The sequence below is a fragment of the Pseudophryne corroboree genome, chromosome 3 (genome assembly GCF_028390025.1).
Source record: "Pseudophryne corroboree isolate aPseCor3 chromosome 3, aPseCor3.hap2, whole genome shotgun sequence".
In the NCBI taxonomy this organism is placed as follows: domain Eukaryota; kingdom Metazoa; phylum Chordata; class Amphibia; order Anura; family Myobatrachidae; genus Pseudophryne; species Pseudophryne corroboree.
Window position 1 is genome coordinate 802,469,486 of NC_086446.1, and position 17,663 is coordinate 802,487,148.

The following is a 17,663-nucleotide window of genomic DNA, read 5'->3' on the forward strand; positions in this document are numbered from 1 at the left end:
TTTGTAGGCTTGCAGCTCTCTCCCAGTATACCTGAAGGTGTCATCATACATCTCGGTGATATTGTCTAACAGGTTCGCTAGCGCAGATATATACCTATAATTTATAACTCCTCTGGCGGTACGGGTGATATCTAACGCGAGTAGGAATTGAATCCCGGTGGATTCATGAATCAAATCAGAGGCCGCATGCTCTGTCCTATCTACAAGGTGTCTTTTAACGATGTGTTCGTAATGAGTGTGAGTGTAAGGAGCTGGGGCACTGCGGTGAATGTCTTTCATTTTGTTATGGGCAATGGTCATTACTTCAGGCAGTACTTTTCCAACGTAACACAATCCCTCTGAGTTTGGGGCAAGCCACTTATACGCCTTCCTCCCACATATGAAATATGCATCATCGGGGAGAACATATGGGATGGAAAATGACATAACCATATTACAAACCTTCCATGAAAACAGTCCTATCCCTAACTCTTTCATTTGTCTAGTACACGTATCAGGCTGTATGACATGTGCACAGTATCCTGGTGATACTTCTCCAACTCGCATGATCCTACTTCCTAGAGTGTACCTATACCGGAAATATTTTCCAATGTCGGCTATTTGGCGTATAAGTTCTGAGTCTAGTGGCATTTTGTCGGCTCTGTGTGAGAATGTCATGGTTTGGTTGTTCCATGACACTTCCCAATTTCCCGGCTTTCGGGGATTGGAAATGTTAAAACATATTAGGGACCTATCTACATGGTATTGGTGGAGCTTTAAACTAGGAGGACTAGAAATATTAAATCTCTTGTCCACCGGTCTCCCACTCTTTAACTCAAGTACCTCATCTACCGTTAAAGGATATGGCACTAGTCCTGACTTTCTATGGCCTTGAGGTACTTGTGAGCATACCCAACAGTCTGTCTGATTTAACACTTTACCCACCAATGAGTGATAGTCACTCAATGGATGCCGGTCCATGTTGATATTAAAACTGGACTGACATTCCTTGATGCAATCGTCCTCAACTATATTTTTACAATTTCTACAGATGCAGTTCTCTTCAGCTAACAATCCTTCACAATGTCTATTAATGTCATGGCTACCAGATCGTTTTCTGATACTCGCCGTTGCTCGGTGATTGTGTTGCTCTGGAAATTCTACGCCTCCATCCTGATCATCAGATCCCATTCCAGATCCCTCTTTGGCCTCTCTGGTACTCTCACCGAAACAGACTGCTCTGGTCAACAACAGGGTCAACAGGAAAATCCGGAACACAGTCTCTTGGGGTAAGTCCATCTTAGAGGAGGAAAAGGAGAAGAGTAAGAAGGGGGAAGAAGAATAGGAGGGAGATGGGAACTGGAAAAAATAACAAAAGGGAAACAAATCTGGCTCGACAACTGCCTCTGATCTTATTGTTTTCAGCGCTCAGGTGCCGTCTCAACCTTCCTGGAACAGACACTCTAACGATACAATTTCCTCTACCGTCTGTTCTTTGTCACGGGACCTCTCTGGGTCAGTGACCTTCTTACAGTGAGACGAATGGACCCAAGTCTCTCTCTCGGCAACCTTTAACGCTGTCGTGCTGGTCAATAAGACTTGATATGGTCCTTCCCATCTGTCAATAAGGCAACCTGAGCGTAGAAAATTGCGAATCATTACATAATCCCCAGGTTCAATGTCATGACAATTACTGTCTGGCAGATCAGGAATCACTAGCTTTAGGTTGTCATTTTGATTCTTTAACTGCTTACTCATCTTAACCAGATACTTTACAGTTACTTCATTGTTACATTTCAAATCATCCTGGGGGTCAATCATTACATGAGGTTGTCGACCAAACAGAATCTCAAAGGGAGACAGATTAAGAGGGGACCTGGGAGTGGTTCTGATGCTGTACAATACAATTGGCAAAGCTTCCGGCCACAACAATCCTGTTTCAGCCATCACTTTGCTCAACTTGTTCTTAATAGTGCTGTTTACTCTTTCCACTTTCGCACTCGCCTGGGGGCGGTACAGAGTATGCAGCTTACTATTAATTCCCAACAATTTACACATTACTTGAAAGACTTCACCTGTAAAATGGGTACCCCTATCGATTTCAATTATCCTAGGGATACCATACCTGCACACAAATTCCTGCACAATTTTCTTTGCGGTAAATGTAGCGGTATTTGTGGCAGCGGGGAATGCTTCTACCCAATTTGAAAATACATCAATACAAACCAATACATACTTAAGATTTCTACAAGGTGGTAATTGTATGAAATCAATTTGTATTACCTGGAAAGGACCATCTGTAGGAGGGATATGGGATGGTTCTGTTGGTATTGTCTTTCCGATATTCTTCCTCAAGCAGGTGAGACATGTCATCGCTCTTTTACCCGCATGGGAAGAAAATCCTGGTGCGCACCAATAAGCTCTTACCAACTTACACATTCCTTCTTTGCCTAGATGAGTCAGCCCATGTGCCGCTTCTGCTAGACTTGGAAGATATGCTCTGGGTGCCACTGGCTTACCCTGTCCAGAGTCCTGAGGACTCCTGGCCATATCCTTTTGACCTCCAAACTGCCTTTTCTTGTGGTGAACACAAATTTTGCATTTCACACAATCTCTGTGTGCTTACAGTATTAAATACCATCAGTTGAGTGGTGTCTGTCTGCATGGGGGTACTGGCTGCTGATTTAGCAGCTTCGTCTGCTCGGCTGTTACCAAGTGACACTGGGTCCTGGCTGTACGTGTGGGCTTTACACTTGATAACAGCCACTCTGTCAGGTTCCTGTATTGCTGCTAAAAGTCTTTTGATGTGGGTTGCATGTGCCACGGGTGTGCCAGCTGCCGTCATAAAATTTCTAAGGCGCCATAGGGCCCCGAAATCATGAACTACTCCAAAGGCGTACCTAGAATCTGTGTAGATATTGGCTGATTTACCTTTAGCCAATTCACACGCTCTGGTTAGGGCGATCAGCTCAGCAACTTGTGCTGAGTGAGGTGGGCCCAGGGGTTCCGCTTCTATGGTACCTTTGTCATCTACGACTGCGTATCCAGTACACAAGTCTCCCAAGTCCGTCTGTCTGTGACAAATACCGTCAGTGTAGAAAGTAAAATCTACACCTTCCAGTGGGTTGTCACTGATGTCAGGCCTTGCCGTGAAATTTTGGGTCAAATATTCCATACAATCATGTGAGTCAGTGTCTGTACTAAATCCTCCTTCACCATCATTCTCATCCCCCACCCTTTGTGCTGTCCAGGCACACCTGGGAGATATGTTGCCGGATTTAGTGCACTGCATCTCTTTATGGTGATGTTTACAGGGGCCATTAGTGCTAATTCCCACCTTGTAAACCGTGCGGATGAGACGTGTCTGGTTTGGGCAGAATTTAATAAGGCTGACACTGCATGAGGTGTATGGATTGTGAGGTTGTGTCCTAGCACTACAGCTTCGCTTTTACTCACTAGCAATGCTATTGCTGCAACACTTCGCAAGCATGTGGGGAGGGATCGCGCTACCGTGTCTAGCTGAGCGCTGTAGTAGGCTACCGGCCTGCTGGCATCACCGTGCTTCTGGGTTAAGACACCTGCCGCACATCCAGCATTTTCCGTACCGTACAGTTCAAAGGGTTTCCCATAATCTGGCATACCTAATGCTGGTGCCTGCGTTAGGCACTGCTTGAGTCTCTCAAACGCCAGCTCAGACTCATCTGTGTGCGAGATCCGATCTGGTTTGTTTGATGAGACCATCTCCTGCAAAGGTAGGGCCAGTATGGAAAATCCTGGGATCCAGTTACGACAGTACCCACACATTTCTAGGAATGTGCAAATCTGTTGCTGAGTCTGTGGCAGGGTCATGTCATGAATTGCCTGTTACTCTATCAGTGGTGAGGTGTCTCAGTCCTTGTGTCAAACAATGCCCCAAATATTTTACCTTGGTTTGGCATAATTGCAACTTGTCCTTTGAAACCTTGTGTCCTGTATCAAACAGAAGCTGTTTCGTATCTCTCAAGGACGATTCGAGTGAATCAAAACACAGCAGTAAGTCGTCTACATACTGTATTAATATTGATCCACTCTCAGGTTGAAAGGATTGTAAACAATCATGCAAAGCCTGCGAGAAAATACTTGGGCTGTCGATGAAACCTTGTGGTAAGCGAGTCCAGGTGTACTGTACTCCTCTATATGTAAATGCGAACAAATATTGGCTGTCAGGGTGCAGAGGTACCGAAAAGAAAGCGGAGCAGAGGTCAGTTACAGTGAAAAATTTGGCAGTGGGAGGGATCTGCATAAGGATGACAGCTGGATTTGGTACTACGGGGAATTGGCTCTCAACTATTTTGTTGATCCCCCTTAGATCCTGCACTAGCCTGTAACCCCTCCCCCCACTCTTTTTAACAGGGAAGATGGGACTATTGGCAGTGCTGGACGTTCTAACCAGGATGCCCTGTTGTAGCAAACGCTCTATTACTGGGTAAACTCCTAACTCCACCTCTGGCTTCAGAGGATACTGTGGGATTTTTGGAGCTATCCTACCATCTTTTACTTGAACTACTACAGGAGCAACATTTGCCATCAATCCAGTGTCTTGTCCATCCTTGGTCCAAAGTGATTCCGGTATCTGAGAAATCATTTCCTCTACCTTGGACGGACATCTATGTGTAACAGCAGTATGCATCATTAACTTTTGTGGGGTGTCTAACATATCCTGCACTTCCTGAGCGTGATTCTCAGGTATATCTAAGAATACACCTTCAGGAGTACAATATATGACACATCCCATCTTGCACAGTAAATCTCTACCAAGTAGATTAGTCGGAGCCGATGCAGCCAGCAGAAAGGAATGCTTAGTCTGTAAAGGCCCTATCGTAATCTCTGCTGGTTTGCTTAACGGGTAGTATTGTACTACTCCTGTTACTCCCATGGCTGGAATTGTCTTACCAGTGGTCTTCATACCCACTGTTGAATTTAACACTGACTTGGCCGCCCCCGTATTTACAAGGAAAGGTAGAGATCTACCAGCTACATCAATTGTGACCTCGGGTTCACTTCCAAGGCTCGCAATTAATTTCACTGGCTGCAAACTACAGGTGTGGCCCCACCCCTATTGTAAATTGTGACCTTCCCGCAGCGCATTGGTTGCTACAATATGTGAGGGAGGTAACTGGGAATTTTCAGAGATCTGCCAGTCTCTTTTTGGTGGGTACCTCCTAGTTTCCCCTGCGTGTGGCTCATCACTCCTCCTCTGCGGTCCCTGCTCCCATCTACGTGCGCCATACTGTGTGTCATGCTCTGGTCTAGGGGGTCGATATACATTATGTGAGTTTCTATTGGTGCAGTTACGTGCAAAATGTCCTTCCCTATTACAATTGTAACATTTTACCATATACGGCTTACCACCAGGGGTCTGAGATTTAAACTGAGGCGGCCTTGTTGTAAGGGCTTGGATACTTATGGCCATCAGCTTATCACCCTGTGACTCCCTGCGTCTTGTGATGTTCCTGTCGTGCCCGACAGCAGTCTCTCTTAAGGAGGCCACCGACATACCTCTCCAGTTAGGTTGAGTGGTTTGTACCCTATTTCTTAATACTTCCTTTAAACCGTCCATCAATACGGACACCGCTACCTCTCTATGATGTACATTTGCCTCAATGTCCATGATCCCAGTATATCTAGCCATTTCCTCCAGTGCCCGGTGGAAATAATCAGAAACAGTTTATCCTTCCATTTGTTTAATGGAGAAAATTTTGTTCCATTTTACAACGGCTGGGAAATATACTCCTAACTGCAGATTGATCTGTTTAACATTTTCCTGATTGTACTCATCAGTGAGGGCTACCTCAGCATCCAATTTACAATCGGTAATGAATTTAACAGGGTCAATACTAGAGGGCAGACATGCCCGCAGTAGTGTCCGCCAATCTTTGTTGTTCGGTTCAGTGGAGTTACCTAGGTCCTTAATGAACCTTTGACATGCGGCTAGATCTTTTCTAGGATCGGGAAATTCAGACAAAATTGTTCTTAATTCTGCCCGGGACCAGGGACAATGCATTGCAATATTCCTGATGGGTGTGACTCCATTTGCGTCGGTCTTCCCATTGGGGACCGCTATCACTCTAACAGGATTAAGATCAATTACCTCACTCTGGGTTCATTCTACAGTGTGTGGTGTAACAGTTTCAGCATATTGTACAGTACCGTACTTACCTGTAGACACAACCTCACCTGTCCCTGCACTATGGGCCTTCGATACCGCTCTTACTGGTTGGGCCGTGCCCACTGGAGTATCGTTTATGGTGGCCGCTAGAGAGAGAGAGCTGAAATCGTAGTGGGCTCATCTTCCTGGTCGCATTCCTGAGGGAAGTTTAAAATGGGATACAACTTGCACGGGTTAGCATTAGCATCAACATTTGCATTAACATTCATTTTACTCTTATCACTACTATATTTGTTAAGTGCACTCTTTTCGTACACCCGTATGCCATTCTCTGCAGCCACTTTTTCCCCTACTATATACGGTGGTGGTGCCGTTGCTATCAGACTTCTACCAGGATTTGAATTTGCTTTTTGAGCTAATTCCTGTTGTATTTCACTCTCCTGTTGCCATAACTGTAAACAATCATAATGTCTAATCCTCTGTTTTGCAGATTTTATTAAACATATCCTCTTTGTTAGATTTTGCAATACCTCAGGATTCAAACTGCCCACCCTGGGGAACTGTTCTCCATCATCCTCAGTCATTCGTTCCCATTCTTTGCATAATACCTGTGTGTGTGATCCGTATTTCTCACACATTATATACCGTGCTGACCCTTTGGGCCAACAACTACCAACGTGAACCCTTGTTGGTCGTCCCTTACTTGAGCAACTGGCCCCCATTGTTTGCAGATATTGCTGTCTCAGCGAATTCTTACAAAACAAACCAAGTTCCCAGAGATAAGGCGACGGTGAAAGTTCAACGAGTGCCTTCACTCACTCACGCCCCTATTGGCCAATACGAATTCCAGCAATGTGCCCACCACTGGTCGTACCCAATCTCGGGATCTTTTTGTAACCTCTATTTACTGGGGCGTGTGGGAGTATGCTACCCTTCCCAGTAAATATTAGTTGTTGGAGATTTCCTGAGTGAACAGCGAAACTCCCTTAAAATAACAAAAACCTACACAAATCACGTTAAAATGTACAAATAGCGTCTATGATCCCACAGCAAATTTTAGTGGGTATCAAGGTGACCTAACTAATGTACACAGTAGCGTGCGGTCCAGTCGCACTGAGTATAAGTACCTATTACTTATTCGCCGTGCGACCAATGGAATCGTTGTTTAGGCTGCGAAACCTTCAGCCGGAGCGTTATACTGAACGGGCCTATATGGGTACTACGCCAACCCCCGGGGCTGCGCTTTCTTAACCTTCGCAGTCCTCTTGTCTGCGGATACTAATTGCTCCTTTACCTTATACAATGTTAACGTGAGCAAGCCAATCCCACGCCACCAAGTGTCCACTCACCTGGTGTGGTCTCCGACGGGATCCCGATTTCTGGGTTCACAAAAAGAATACCTTTATTTGCACACTCACTCCTGTTCACTCATATGCACTCTGATTTTTCTGTACAGAAATTACTTTCATTCAGGCAAACAGTTCAATCCCCATGTTTTGCAATAGAAAAAGGTTCTTTTTAAACTAAACTTTTGGAAACTGAACAAACTTGTGCTATTATCGCGTGGCTACTATACCGCCCACACTAAAACAATGCTATCGTGTGATTTGAGTTTAGTGGGCGTATCCGTACGCACGTTGCATAATATACGCTACGTGTGTACGCCTTTGCGTCGCGTACGTAATCTCGCACGTTGCCCGAGACACGTATGCACAAAGTCCAGATACGTTCACAGTAACACAAATAACACGCTTCTAGAAAAGTAAACGATGTTCAACTGTAATCGCTTACCGAACACCACACAGTATCTGTTATGCTGTGTGCGTGCTTTTTATAATTACTCCCTTAAAATATTATTCCTTATAATATTAACTGAATAGCACCAAATTTCCTCAGCACGTGTCTATCAATCAATTCTTATGGCAACAAGAGAGTGACTATGCGAAAATACACAAAATAAAAATACAGGTGTGTGTGCGTGTATTGTGTGCGCAATTGGCGCCAAACAGAGAGAGGGAGAGAGAAAAAAACAGATTTAAAACAATAGCTGTATGTTCTTACCTTCCTCTGATCTCACCAGCATCCCTACAAACCAAGCAAAGCAGACGCTTATCCGATCAGCACTACTGTATCCCCAACCACAAACACGGATACAGGGGATACTACCTTTCCGCCCTTTGCTGATCGATAAAGTCTGCGCGTTTTCGCCTGACTGCGGATATGAGGTGGACCGGACGAGTCCCCAATTGATAAAGCTAAATATTTATCCTTTAACACAAGCTATTTACTAATACAGTGAAGCCGTAATGGCCGCTAAACCTAGTGCACGTGCTACGCACTTTGTACGCTATTTGCGTACAAAGACCTCGCACGTGGTACGCAAGTTACGTACACACGCTACGCTGGGTGTACGGAATACACACAGCGAGCGTACACACAGACAATATCCTTTTTAAACCTTAAACACAGAGTGTGCTTATACTATAAACCTTAGCATTGAGGTACTGTAATGATATAACACTGATTAACCTTAGTATTTAAGCCAGCTGTTTGAGCGATTGAGATGCTCAGAAACCCTTAGTAATAAATGGTGAAACAAACAAACACTTGTTAAGGTTCCAACACCTTACTGGATGATTTTAGTATGTAAAAGGGACAAGAAAACAGTTTACAGCTTATACACTACAGACCTAACATTAATAACTAAACAGAATAACTAAACAGTAAGATACACAATAGCGAACGAACGCAAACACAAATACATAGAATAAGAATGAATGGCTTACATTAAACGGGTAACAAAGTGGCCACAGAGAAACATACCATACGGGGGAACACTCGCTAGCGCAACCGGATCCAGTCCTCCAATTATCCGACAGATAAATGTTGATGAGAGAGAGTACTGGCCGGTCAGGGGACAGTGGCCTTTATATACACAACATACAGTACACTACAATGGGCCCTACAATCTCATTGTTCATTGGACACAGGAATGTCTCTCTGCATTATAACAAAAGGTCATAGGTGGATTTGAACAGGTGGGCTGTGACTATTTCAAACTGCTCAGGTGGGAGGTATCCACAGGATTCCCGCCGCATGGATAATGAACTGCAAATACAGTAAATGTCCATAAACTTCTTATAGACATAACTATACGCAGGAGCGATTAATCTCTTCCTAACCAACACCGGAATGTTTCTAATAAAATACTCTTCCGTTAGATACTAGACACCTCCGTTCAGCCTTTGCCTGACCCTTCATATCATGCAAAGAGGAATTCCCAAGTCCCCGAACCATTTACACTAAACATACTTGCAGATATTATTAAGGGGAATACTATCTACAAAACACGCTATATGGGTTAACTATGCTATAAACGAGTCGCCAGCTACAGACTCACAAACTCCGCCGTAAATACCCACATTATGCGCAATATCGCTGGAGCGATATTACGCAACTTGCGGATGTGTGCACGTACGGCGGACTGAGTGCACGCGCAGCGGGCATGTGCATGGGGTTAGTATATGGCAATGTGAAGCATGATATTTTTCGACTTTGACATGTCTATACCTGTAACCCTCTTCCTGTCACGCACTGCCTATATCTGTCACCCTCTCCCTGTCTCCCATTGTCTATACCTGTCACCCTCTTCCTGTCACGCGCTGCCTATACCTGTCACCCTCTTCCTGTCACGCATTGTCTATACCTGTCACCCTCTCCCTGTCTCTCATTGTCTATACCTGTCGCCCTCTTCCTGTCACGCACTGCCTATACCTGTCACCCTCTCCCTGTCTCCCATTGTCTATACCTGTAACCCTCTTCCTGTCACGCACTGCCTACACCTGTCACCCTCTCCCTGTCTCCCATTGTCTATACCTGTCATCCTCTTCCTGTCACTACTATGCGTGGGGTGAAGTTAATAAGATTGTGCTACTGTGTGGCGTAATTTGAAGTTGGTGTACTATTGTGTGGCCACGCCCCTTGTGAGACCACACCCCTTTTTGACATGCGCTGTACCATTGTAAAATATGGGAGGGCGCAAAATAATAGTTTGACACGGGGCGCCGAACACCCTAGCACCGGCCCTGTATCCAGCGTTCAGCAATGTTTATTACTTTATGTCTTTTGCATTTTTTTTTGTTAAGTTTGCACTGTTTCTCCTTATGTACTTGTTAGTTGCTGCAAATCCCTTGTGTCTCCATATAAATAAAACATAATAATAATAATAATAATAATAATAATAATAACAATATCTTCAAGGCGCAAATTGTGCACTGCTTGTGCTGTTTTGCAGCGATTGCTTGGTGAAAAAAAGGGCTTTGTTATATTGTTTCCTTTATTTCAAATGCGTGCCTCCTGATTTTCTCTTTACTAGTACGATACCACTTACCATATTCAATGGTGGGACCCTTTTTTATTAGAAGCCATTATAGACGTGTACATAATATACTTCAATTGCATTAATAACTTTAAGTGCTTTGGATTCTATCACTGAGCATTTCAATTCAGTTCCTTATTAAAGGAAAAGCATTAGAGCCATTTGTGAGAACGCTGCTGTATAAACCTACTCTGACCAGTTGCTTTATATCACACGTTAAAAGGTTTTTCTTCTGCTGGAGAAGGGATTCCAGAAAGATCTTCTGAGGAAGAGACACAACGGCCTTGAGAGATTGAAAGACGAACTACTCAAAGAGGCGCGGGATCTCCAATTTCAGCTTGTGCGTAAAAACTCTACAAAACTGTGTAATAGGAGATCGGATGGGGGGGGGGGGGGGGGGGGGGGGGGGGGATTCCTGGCTTCAGGCTATCATCTAGCACAATTATCACTTTTATAAGAAAGTGAAGGAAAAAAATATAACCGTGTTATTGCTTTTTTTTTTTATCAATCTCCAGCACATTGCGTCTCCCTCAATGCATCTCCAGCAACTTCTTTCCTGTAATCATTGTTTAGCTATATATAATGTGGTGTTGGTGGAGTATACAGGGGAGCATACTGTCATTAAAGTGCATATCGACCAGGTAATATAATGGGACGAGGAAATGTCAAGTGTGAAGCGAGGGACACCAAGAGGGCACCTTTTAATTCTTAGACCCTGTTTGTATTATTTATTAACAGTTTCTCATATAGCGCAGCAAATTCCATTGCACTTTACAACTGGACACAATTAGAAGACAAAACTGGGTAAAAACAAAGAGTCATAGAGGTAGGAGGGCCCTGCTCACAAGCTTACAATCTATAGGGAAATAGGCATTGATACACAAGGATAGGTGCCATCTATTGCATAGTTGTCCACCAGATTGTAAAGGTTCTTGGTGGGCTGTATGATATCACATCACAGCAATGATGAAACGGGGTCAGAAGGAAAGAGTGAAGAAAGAAAATCTGTGAGGATATGTGCGGACTGTGCAGTGGGGAAATAATGTGGGGAATTTGTATGGCTCTTGTATGTTCTCCTGTTCCTATAGGATTGCTCTGCTTCTGTCACAGACGTACTGATGATTTCCTCCTGGAAAAATGATCCCGGTGAGTACGGGTTTCTGTGTTCCGGAAATCACATCATATAGTCCAGTGAATGGGGTATGCTCTGCTTGAATAATGCACCCTGCGGAATATGTTGAAACTACAGTGTATAAATACAAGATAATAAGAATAAAGACGAAACACTACGGGGTAAATGTAAAAAAATTATAAAAGCTGAAATTCCGAAACATTACATCCCTCACATATCCTTTGCCGACATGTATGAAAGTAGCTAACGATTCAGCACTTTCTCTGGTGGCCCCTCTCTGTCAGTGCAACCATTGGCTTTAATTGTGGCGGAACGTGATCAAAAGTCATTAACCCTAGACAGAGCCATATTAACAACAGGGCAGCTGGGGGGTCACCCACACACTGGAGGGCCCCCACACATACCTACCTCACCAACGTGGGGGCACTGCAGCAGAGATTAACTGGGGTCTCTTTGTGGCATAATGTGAACTGGGGGCGCTACGTTGTGTATAAGATATTTGTGGTGCCTGTCATAACATCATTGGCGCAGAGAGTCATATATCCCTCAGTGATTCACCATTCTACCAACTGGATAACCTCTGTGGATAAGGTTACCAACCCTCACATTGCAGACTGAGACTCCTGTGCAACCAGTAACAACTTCCACAAACTCGTCTATGTATGCATAATGGGGGTAAGTCAGACCTGTTCGCTCGCTAAGTTTTTTTTGCAGTCCTGCGTTTGCAGAGTCGCCGCCCATAGGGGAGTGTATTTTAGCTGTGTAAGTGTGCGAACGCATGTGTAGCAGAGCTGTACAGACTGATGTTGTGCAGTCTCTGCGCAGCCCAGGACTTACTCAGCCGCTGCGACCACATCAGCCTGTCCGGGCCCGGAATTGACGTCAGACATCCGCCCTGCAAACGCTTGGACACGCCTGCGTTTTTCCAACCACTCCCTGAAAACAGTCAGTTGCCACCCACAAACGCCTTCTTCCTGTCACTCTCCTTGCGATCGCCTGTGTGAATGGATTCTTCGTACAAACCCATACGCATGCACAGTTTAGACGTGATCGCCCGCTCTACGAAAACGCAGCCTAGCGAGCAGGTCTGAATTACCCCCAATATCCGTCAGCTCAGGTCGTATATTTAACCTGTACACTTTACACTTCTTTTATATAACATGAGAAGTTATGTGCTGCAGTTTTACAAATAATGGTAAATATATTAGTAATAAACTATATTAGCAATAAGCTCACAGCAGTCTGGGGAGAGTACGATCTCTATTCCGTTTTATAGGCTTGGTTACACCTCATTGGACTGATCTTTTTGGCAATGCCGCCTCATCATTTATATTGCACTGTGCACTGAACCGTGCGTTACATTTACTCACACCTCTCCCAATGCCGCTGTGGTGCTGTACAGGACCGAGTGCCCACCATACCCCCCAGTGCACATCCTAATGGGGATTTATATTCACAGAGCGTCTGCCTCTTGTCCGTCCCCAGCTACTGGAATTCTGCTCCTGTGTAACAGCGGTAAGAGCTTAGCATTGTGCCGATTGTGAATTCAGTGACGGTAGAGTCATCCTTAGGACGACTATAGAGCATCCAGCAGACTTCCATCTTACCCAGTGGCGGAGCTTGGGAGATCATCTCTGTCTCTGCGCCATTATGGCGCTGTCAGATCACGTGTCACATGGCGCCTGACCGAGCAGGTCTGAACTGAAAGAAGCTTTGGAAATGTGGCAGGATTGCTGTATCCTGGGGTACGTGGTTGGCACACGCAGCACACCCCCTAAGAGCTCAGCCGCAGTCCAGCAATTTTGGTGTTGCCAGAACACAAGTGGTTTTTATTTAGCAGGTACATGTTATCCCCCTAGGGGATAAGGCAGAAACAAAATGATAAAAATAAAGCCCGACTCTCAGAAGAAATCCGTCCTTATCCCAGGTTAGGAGCAATTACTAGCAGCAGGCGTCCACTTTTCAGGCGAGGGTCAGAGCTGCTGCTATAATTGAGGCCTCTAAAGTTCAAGTCCAGAGCGGTGAATACGCCATTTACCGGCACATAAGGTGGGCACGCTCTGAGCAGGAGACCGGCTAATACCGTACTTCTGATGTGACAGGTATGAGAACAGGTGTGGAACTCTCTCTCGTAAGTGGAATGAGAAAAAGGGAAGGAGCTGTCAGACACTTGTTCAGAATGTAGTCATGCAGCACGTATGACAGTGCTCCTCCCTGGCCAGGAGTCTCTCCCGCTCTTCACTAGCCGTACCCCACCAGCGGCAGCCGCACAGTGACCAATGGGTGCTCTATTACTAGCCGCAGATTATTATTCTGTATTACATTAGCCACACACACCTTCCCCACTATCTCCTGTGAGAGCGTGAACTAATCTGGCCAGGGCCATCTTTACCTTACCTGTTTTATATCGTTTGTATCATGATCCCCTGGATGTACAGCGCTAATTAATATGGGGCTGATTCTGAGTCGGACACTAAGGGGCTGTCGTGGAAGCTTTATTTACTGCCTTTGAGCATTCTCAGTATCCGGTCAGCTAATGTGAGCACCACCAGCTTTATGACAGCTAGCAGTATGCTCCAGGTGAAGCTTGATGGAAAGTGGTGAGAGAGCATTATAGCCTTTGAATTTTTATGCCGATCTGAATGAGACTGTGAGCGTTTTATTTATTATTTCTCACAAGCCCTGCACATTCTATTGCAGTGTCCCCAGAGCGGGCAGCCGGCGCCCTACGGACATAACACAATTGTTGCCCATTGCATAAGTTGGGTTAAGTATAATAACAGACTCCAAAATAGCGTCACATGCTTAATCTGTTATTGTGCAATTATAAGCTTCATAAGAAAAGCTGATCAATTCTGGACGGCATTATTGAGAAATAAGAGCTAAATAGGGATTTCACAAATAATGGAGCGGATGACATCAATGTGAATAATCCCTATATACATCACGGATGAACTTTTAAACCCTCTACCAATATATGGTTTCAAGTGTTTCAATCAGCCCACGCGTGGAGCTTATTCTAAGGAATTCCTGTTAATCACAAGAGTTACCATACATTATATAAAGGGTAGATTGATACATTGTTCCAAAGGAGACCTTAGTGAGGAATACAAATTGTTACATGTTTTGATGTGTTGCTGCTAAAAGATTTTTAAAGTCACAGGATGTTTAGGTTTTCTCATAATTTTTATATATGAATAAGGTCATTTTTAATAAAATATATTAATACTTTAGTGACAGCGCTTCTCTCTGTGGTTTTTATTTATTTTTGTTTTTTGAGGCTCAGCACCTCAAATAAGTGAAGCTGCAGTCAGTATTAATATCATCAGTGTCTCATAGCCAGTACACCAGCGCCTACTTATATTTCTTTGTAGATTTTTTATTCTCAGTATCCGGTCAGCTAATGTGAGCACCAGGATATTAATACATTAGAAACTGTACAAAGAAGGGCAACTAAAATGGTGCATGGCCTACATCACAAAACAGACCCAGAAAGAAATCACAATATGTATAGTGTGGGGCAGACAAGGGAAAGGGGGGACATGATAGAGACTGTCACATACTGTACTGTATATCAGGGGTTATAACAAAGTCCAGGAGGGAAACATTCTCCAAATGAAGAGAAGCAATAGGACATGAGGACATGCACTGAGACTGGAGGGGGGGGGGGGGGGGATTCAGAGGAATTCTGAGGAAAAATGACATCACAGAAAGGGTAGTGGACAAGTGGAATAGCCTCCCATCAGAGCTGGTAGAGGATAAGACAGTAAAGCAACGTAAACATGCATGGGATAGACATAAGGATATCCTTACACAGAAATAAGGATCAAACAAGGTTAGAGAAAAAAACTATGTAAAAAAAAAAGGGGCAGACTAGATGGGCCAAGTGGTTCTTATCTGCCATTAAATTCTATGTTTCTATATTTTACCTGTGCGCCTGCAAACAGTAAAGCCGCGCCGCACACTGAGGTTACGCTGCCCGCTGCAACTGTCATCATCAGTATGTGCACGTGCTATGTGCAAGAGATCCGTCTGAAACCAGTTTCCCTTCCCCATACGCACGGCTCAGAATTGCACAGAGTTTTATGTACAGGCCAGTGGCACTCCGACATCTCAGGGCAAAACATCCTTTCTCTGACGTCCTAAGTGGAAGCTGGGACTCCGTAAGGACCATGGGGAATAGCGGCTCCGCAGGAGACTGGGCACAACTAAAGAAAGCTTTAGGACTACCTGGTGTGCACTGGCTCCTCCCCCTATGACCCTCCTCCAGACCTCAGTTAGAATCTTGTGCCCGGCTGAGCTGGATGCACACTAGGGGCTCTCCTGAGCTCCTAGAAAAGAAAGTATATTTTAGGTTTTTTATTTTCAGTAAGATCTGCTGGCAACAGACTCACTGCTACGAGGGACTAAGGGGAGAAGAAGCGAACCTACCTGATTGGAGCTAGTTTGGGCTTCTTAGGCTACTGGACACCATTAGCTCCAGAGGGATCGAACACAGGACCCGACCTCGATCATTCGGTCCCGGAGCCGCGCCGCCGTCCCCTTTACAGAGCCAGAAGCATGAAGATGGTCCTGAAAATCGGCGGCAGAAGACTTCGGTCTTCAACAAGGTAGCGCACAGCACTGCAGCTGTGCGCCATTGCTCCTCATGCACACCTCACACTCCGGTCACTGAGGGTGCAGGGCGCTAGGGGGGGGCGCCCTGAGCAGCAATAAAAACACCTTGGCTGGCAAATTAATCACAATATATAGTCCTAGAGGCTATATATGTGAAAAATACCCCTGCCAGAGATCCATAAAAAGCGGGAGAAAAGTCCGCCGAAAAAAGGGCGGGGCTATCTCCCTCAGCACACTGGCGCCATTTTCAATTCACAGTGCAGCTGGAAGACAGCTCCCCAGGCTCTCCCCTGTAGTTTTCAGGCTCAAAGGGTTAAAAAGAGAGGGGGGGCACTAAATTTAGGCGCAAAATTGTGTATTATAGCAGCTATAAGGGAAAAATCACTGTGGGAAGTGTGAATCCCTGTATTATATAGCGCTTTGGTGTGTGCTGGCATACTCTCTCTCTGTCTCCCCAAAGGACTTTGTGGGGTCCTGTCCTCAGTCAGAGCATTCCCTGTGTGTGTGCGGTGTGTCGGTACGGCTGTGTCGACATGTTTGATGAGGAAGGTTACGTGGAAGGCGGAGCAGATGCCGATAAATGTGATGTCGCCCCCTGTGGGGCCGACACCAGAGTGGATGGATAGGTGGAAGGTATTAACCGACAATGTCAACTCCTTACATAAAAGGCTGGATGACGTAACAGCTGTGGGACAGCCGGCTTCTCAGCCCGCGCCTGCCCAGGCGTCTCAAAGGCCATCAGGGGCTCAAAAAACGCCAGCTACCTCAGATGGCAGACACAGATGTCGACACGGAGTCTGACTCCAGTGTCGACGAGGTTGAAACATATACACAATCCACTAGGAACATCCGTTGCATGAGCTCGGCAATGAAAAATGTGTTACACATTTCTGACATTAACCCGAGTACCACAAAACAGGGGTTTTATGTTTGGGGAGAAAAAGCAGACAGTGTTTTGTTCCCCCATCAGATGAGTGAATGAAGTGTGTGAAGAGGCGTGGGTTCCCCCGATAAGAAACTGGTAATTTCTAAAAGTTACTGATGGCGTACACTTTCCCGCCAGTGGATAGGTCACGTTGGGAGATATTCCCTAGGGTGGATAAGGCGCTCACACGTTTGTCAAAAAAGGTGGCACTGCCGTCTTAGGATACGGCCACTGTGAAGGAGCCTGCTGATAAAAAAACAGGAGGCTATCCTGAAGTCTGTATATACACACTCAGGTACTATACTGAGACCTGCAATTGCCTCAGCATGGATAGTGCTGCTGCAGCGGGGTCTGTTACCCTGTCAGGACAGGGATACTATTTGGCTAACCATAGAGCATATTAAAGACGTAGTCTTATATATGAGGGATGCACAGAGGGATATTTGCCGGCTGGCATCCAGAATTAATGCAATGTCCATTCTGC

General features: G+C 45.1%; 1 protein-coding gene across 1 annotated transcript in view; it reads left to right on the plus strand.

Annotated features, from left to right (window-relative positions):
- The window catches only part of CCDC172 (coiled-coil domain containing 172), a 246,152-nt gene that overhangs the window by 84,629 nt on the left and 143,860 nt on the right, over positions 1 to 17,663 (plus strand). Inside the window, exon 3 of the mRNA XM_063963338.1 lies at positions 10,729 to 10,845. Coding sequence (XP_063819408.1) covers positions 10,729 to 10,845 — 117 coding nt within the window. The remainder of the gene's footprint in view (positions 1 to 10,728; positions 10,846 to 17,663) is intronic.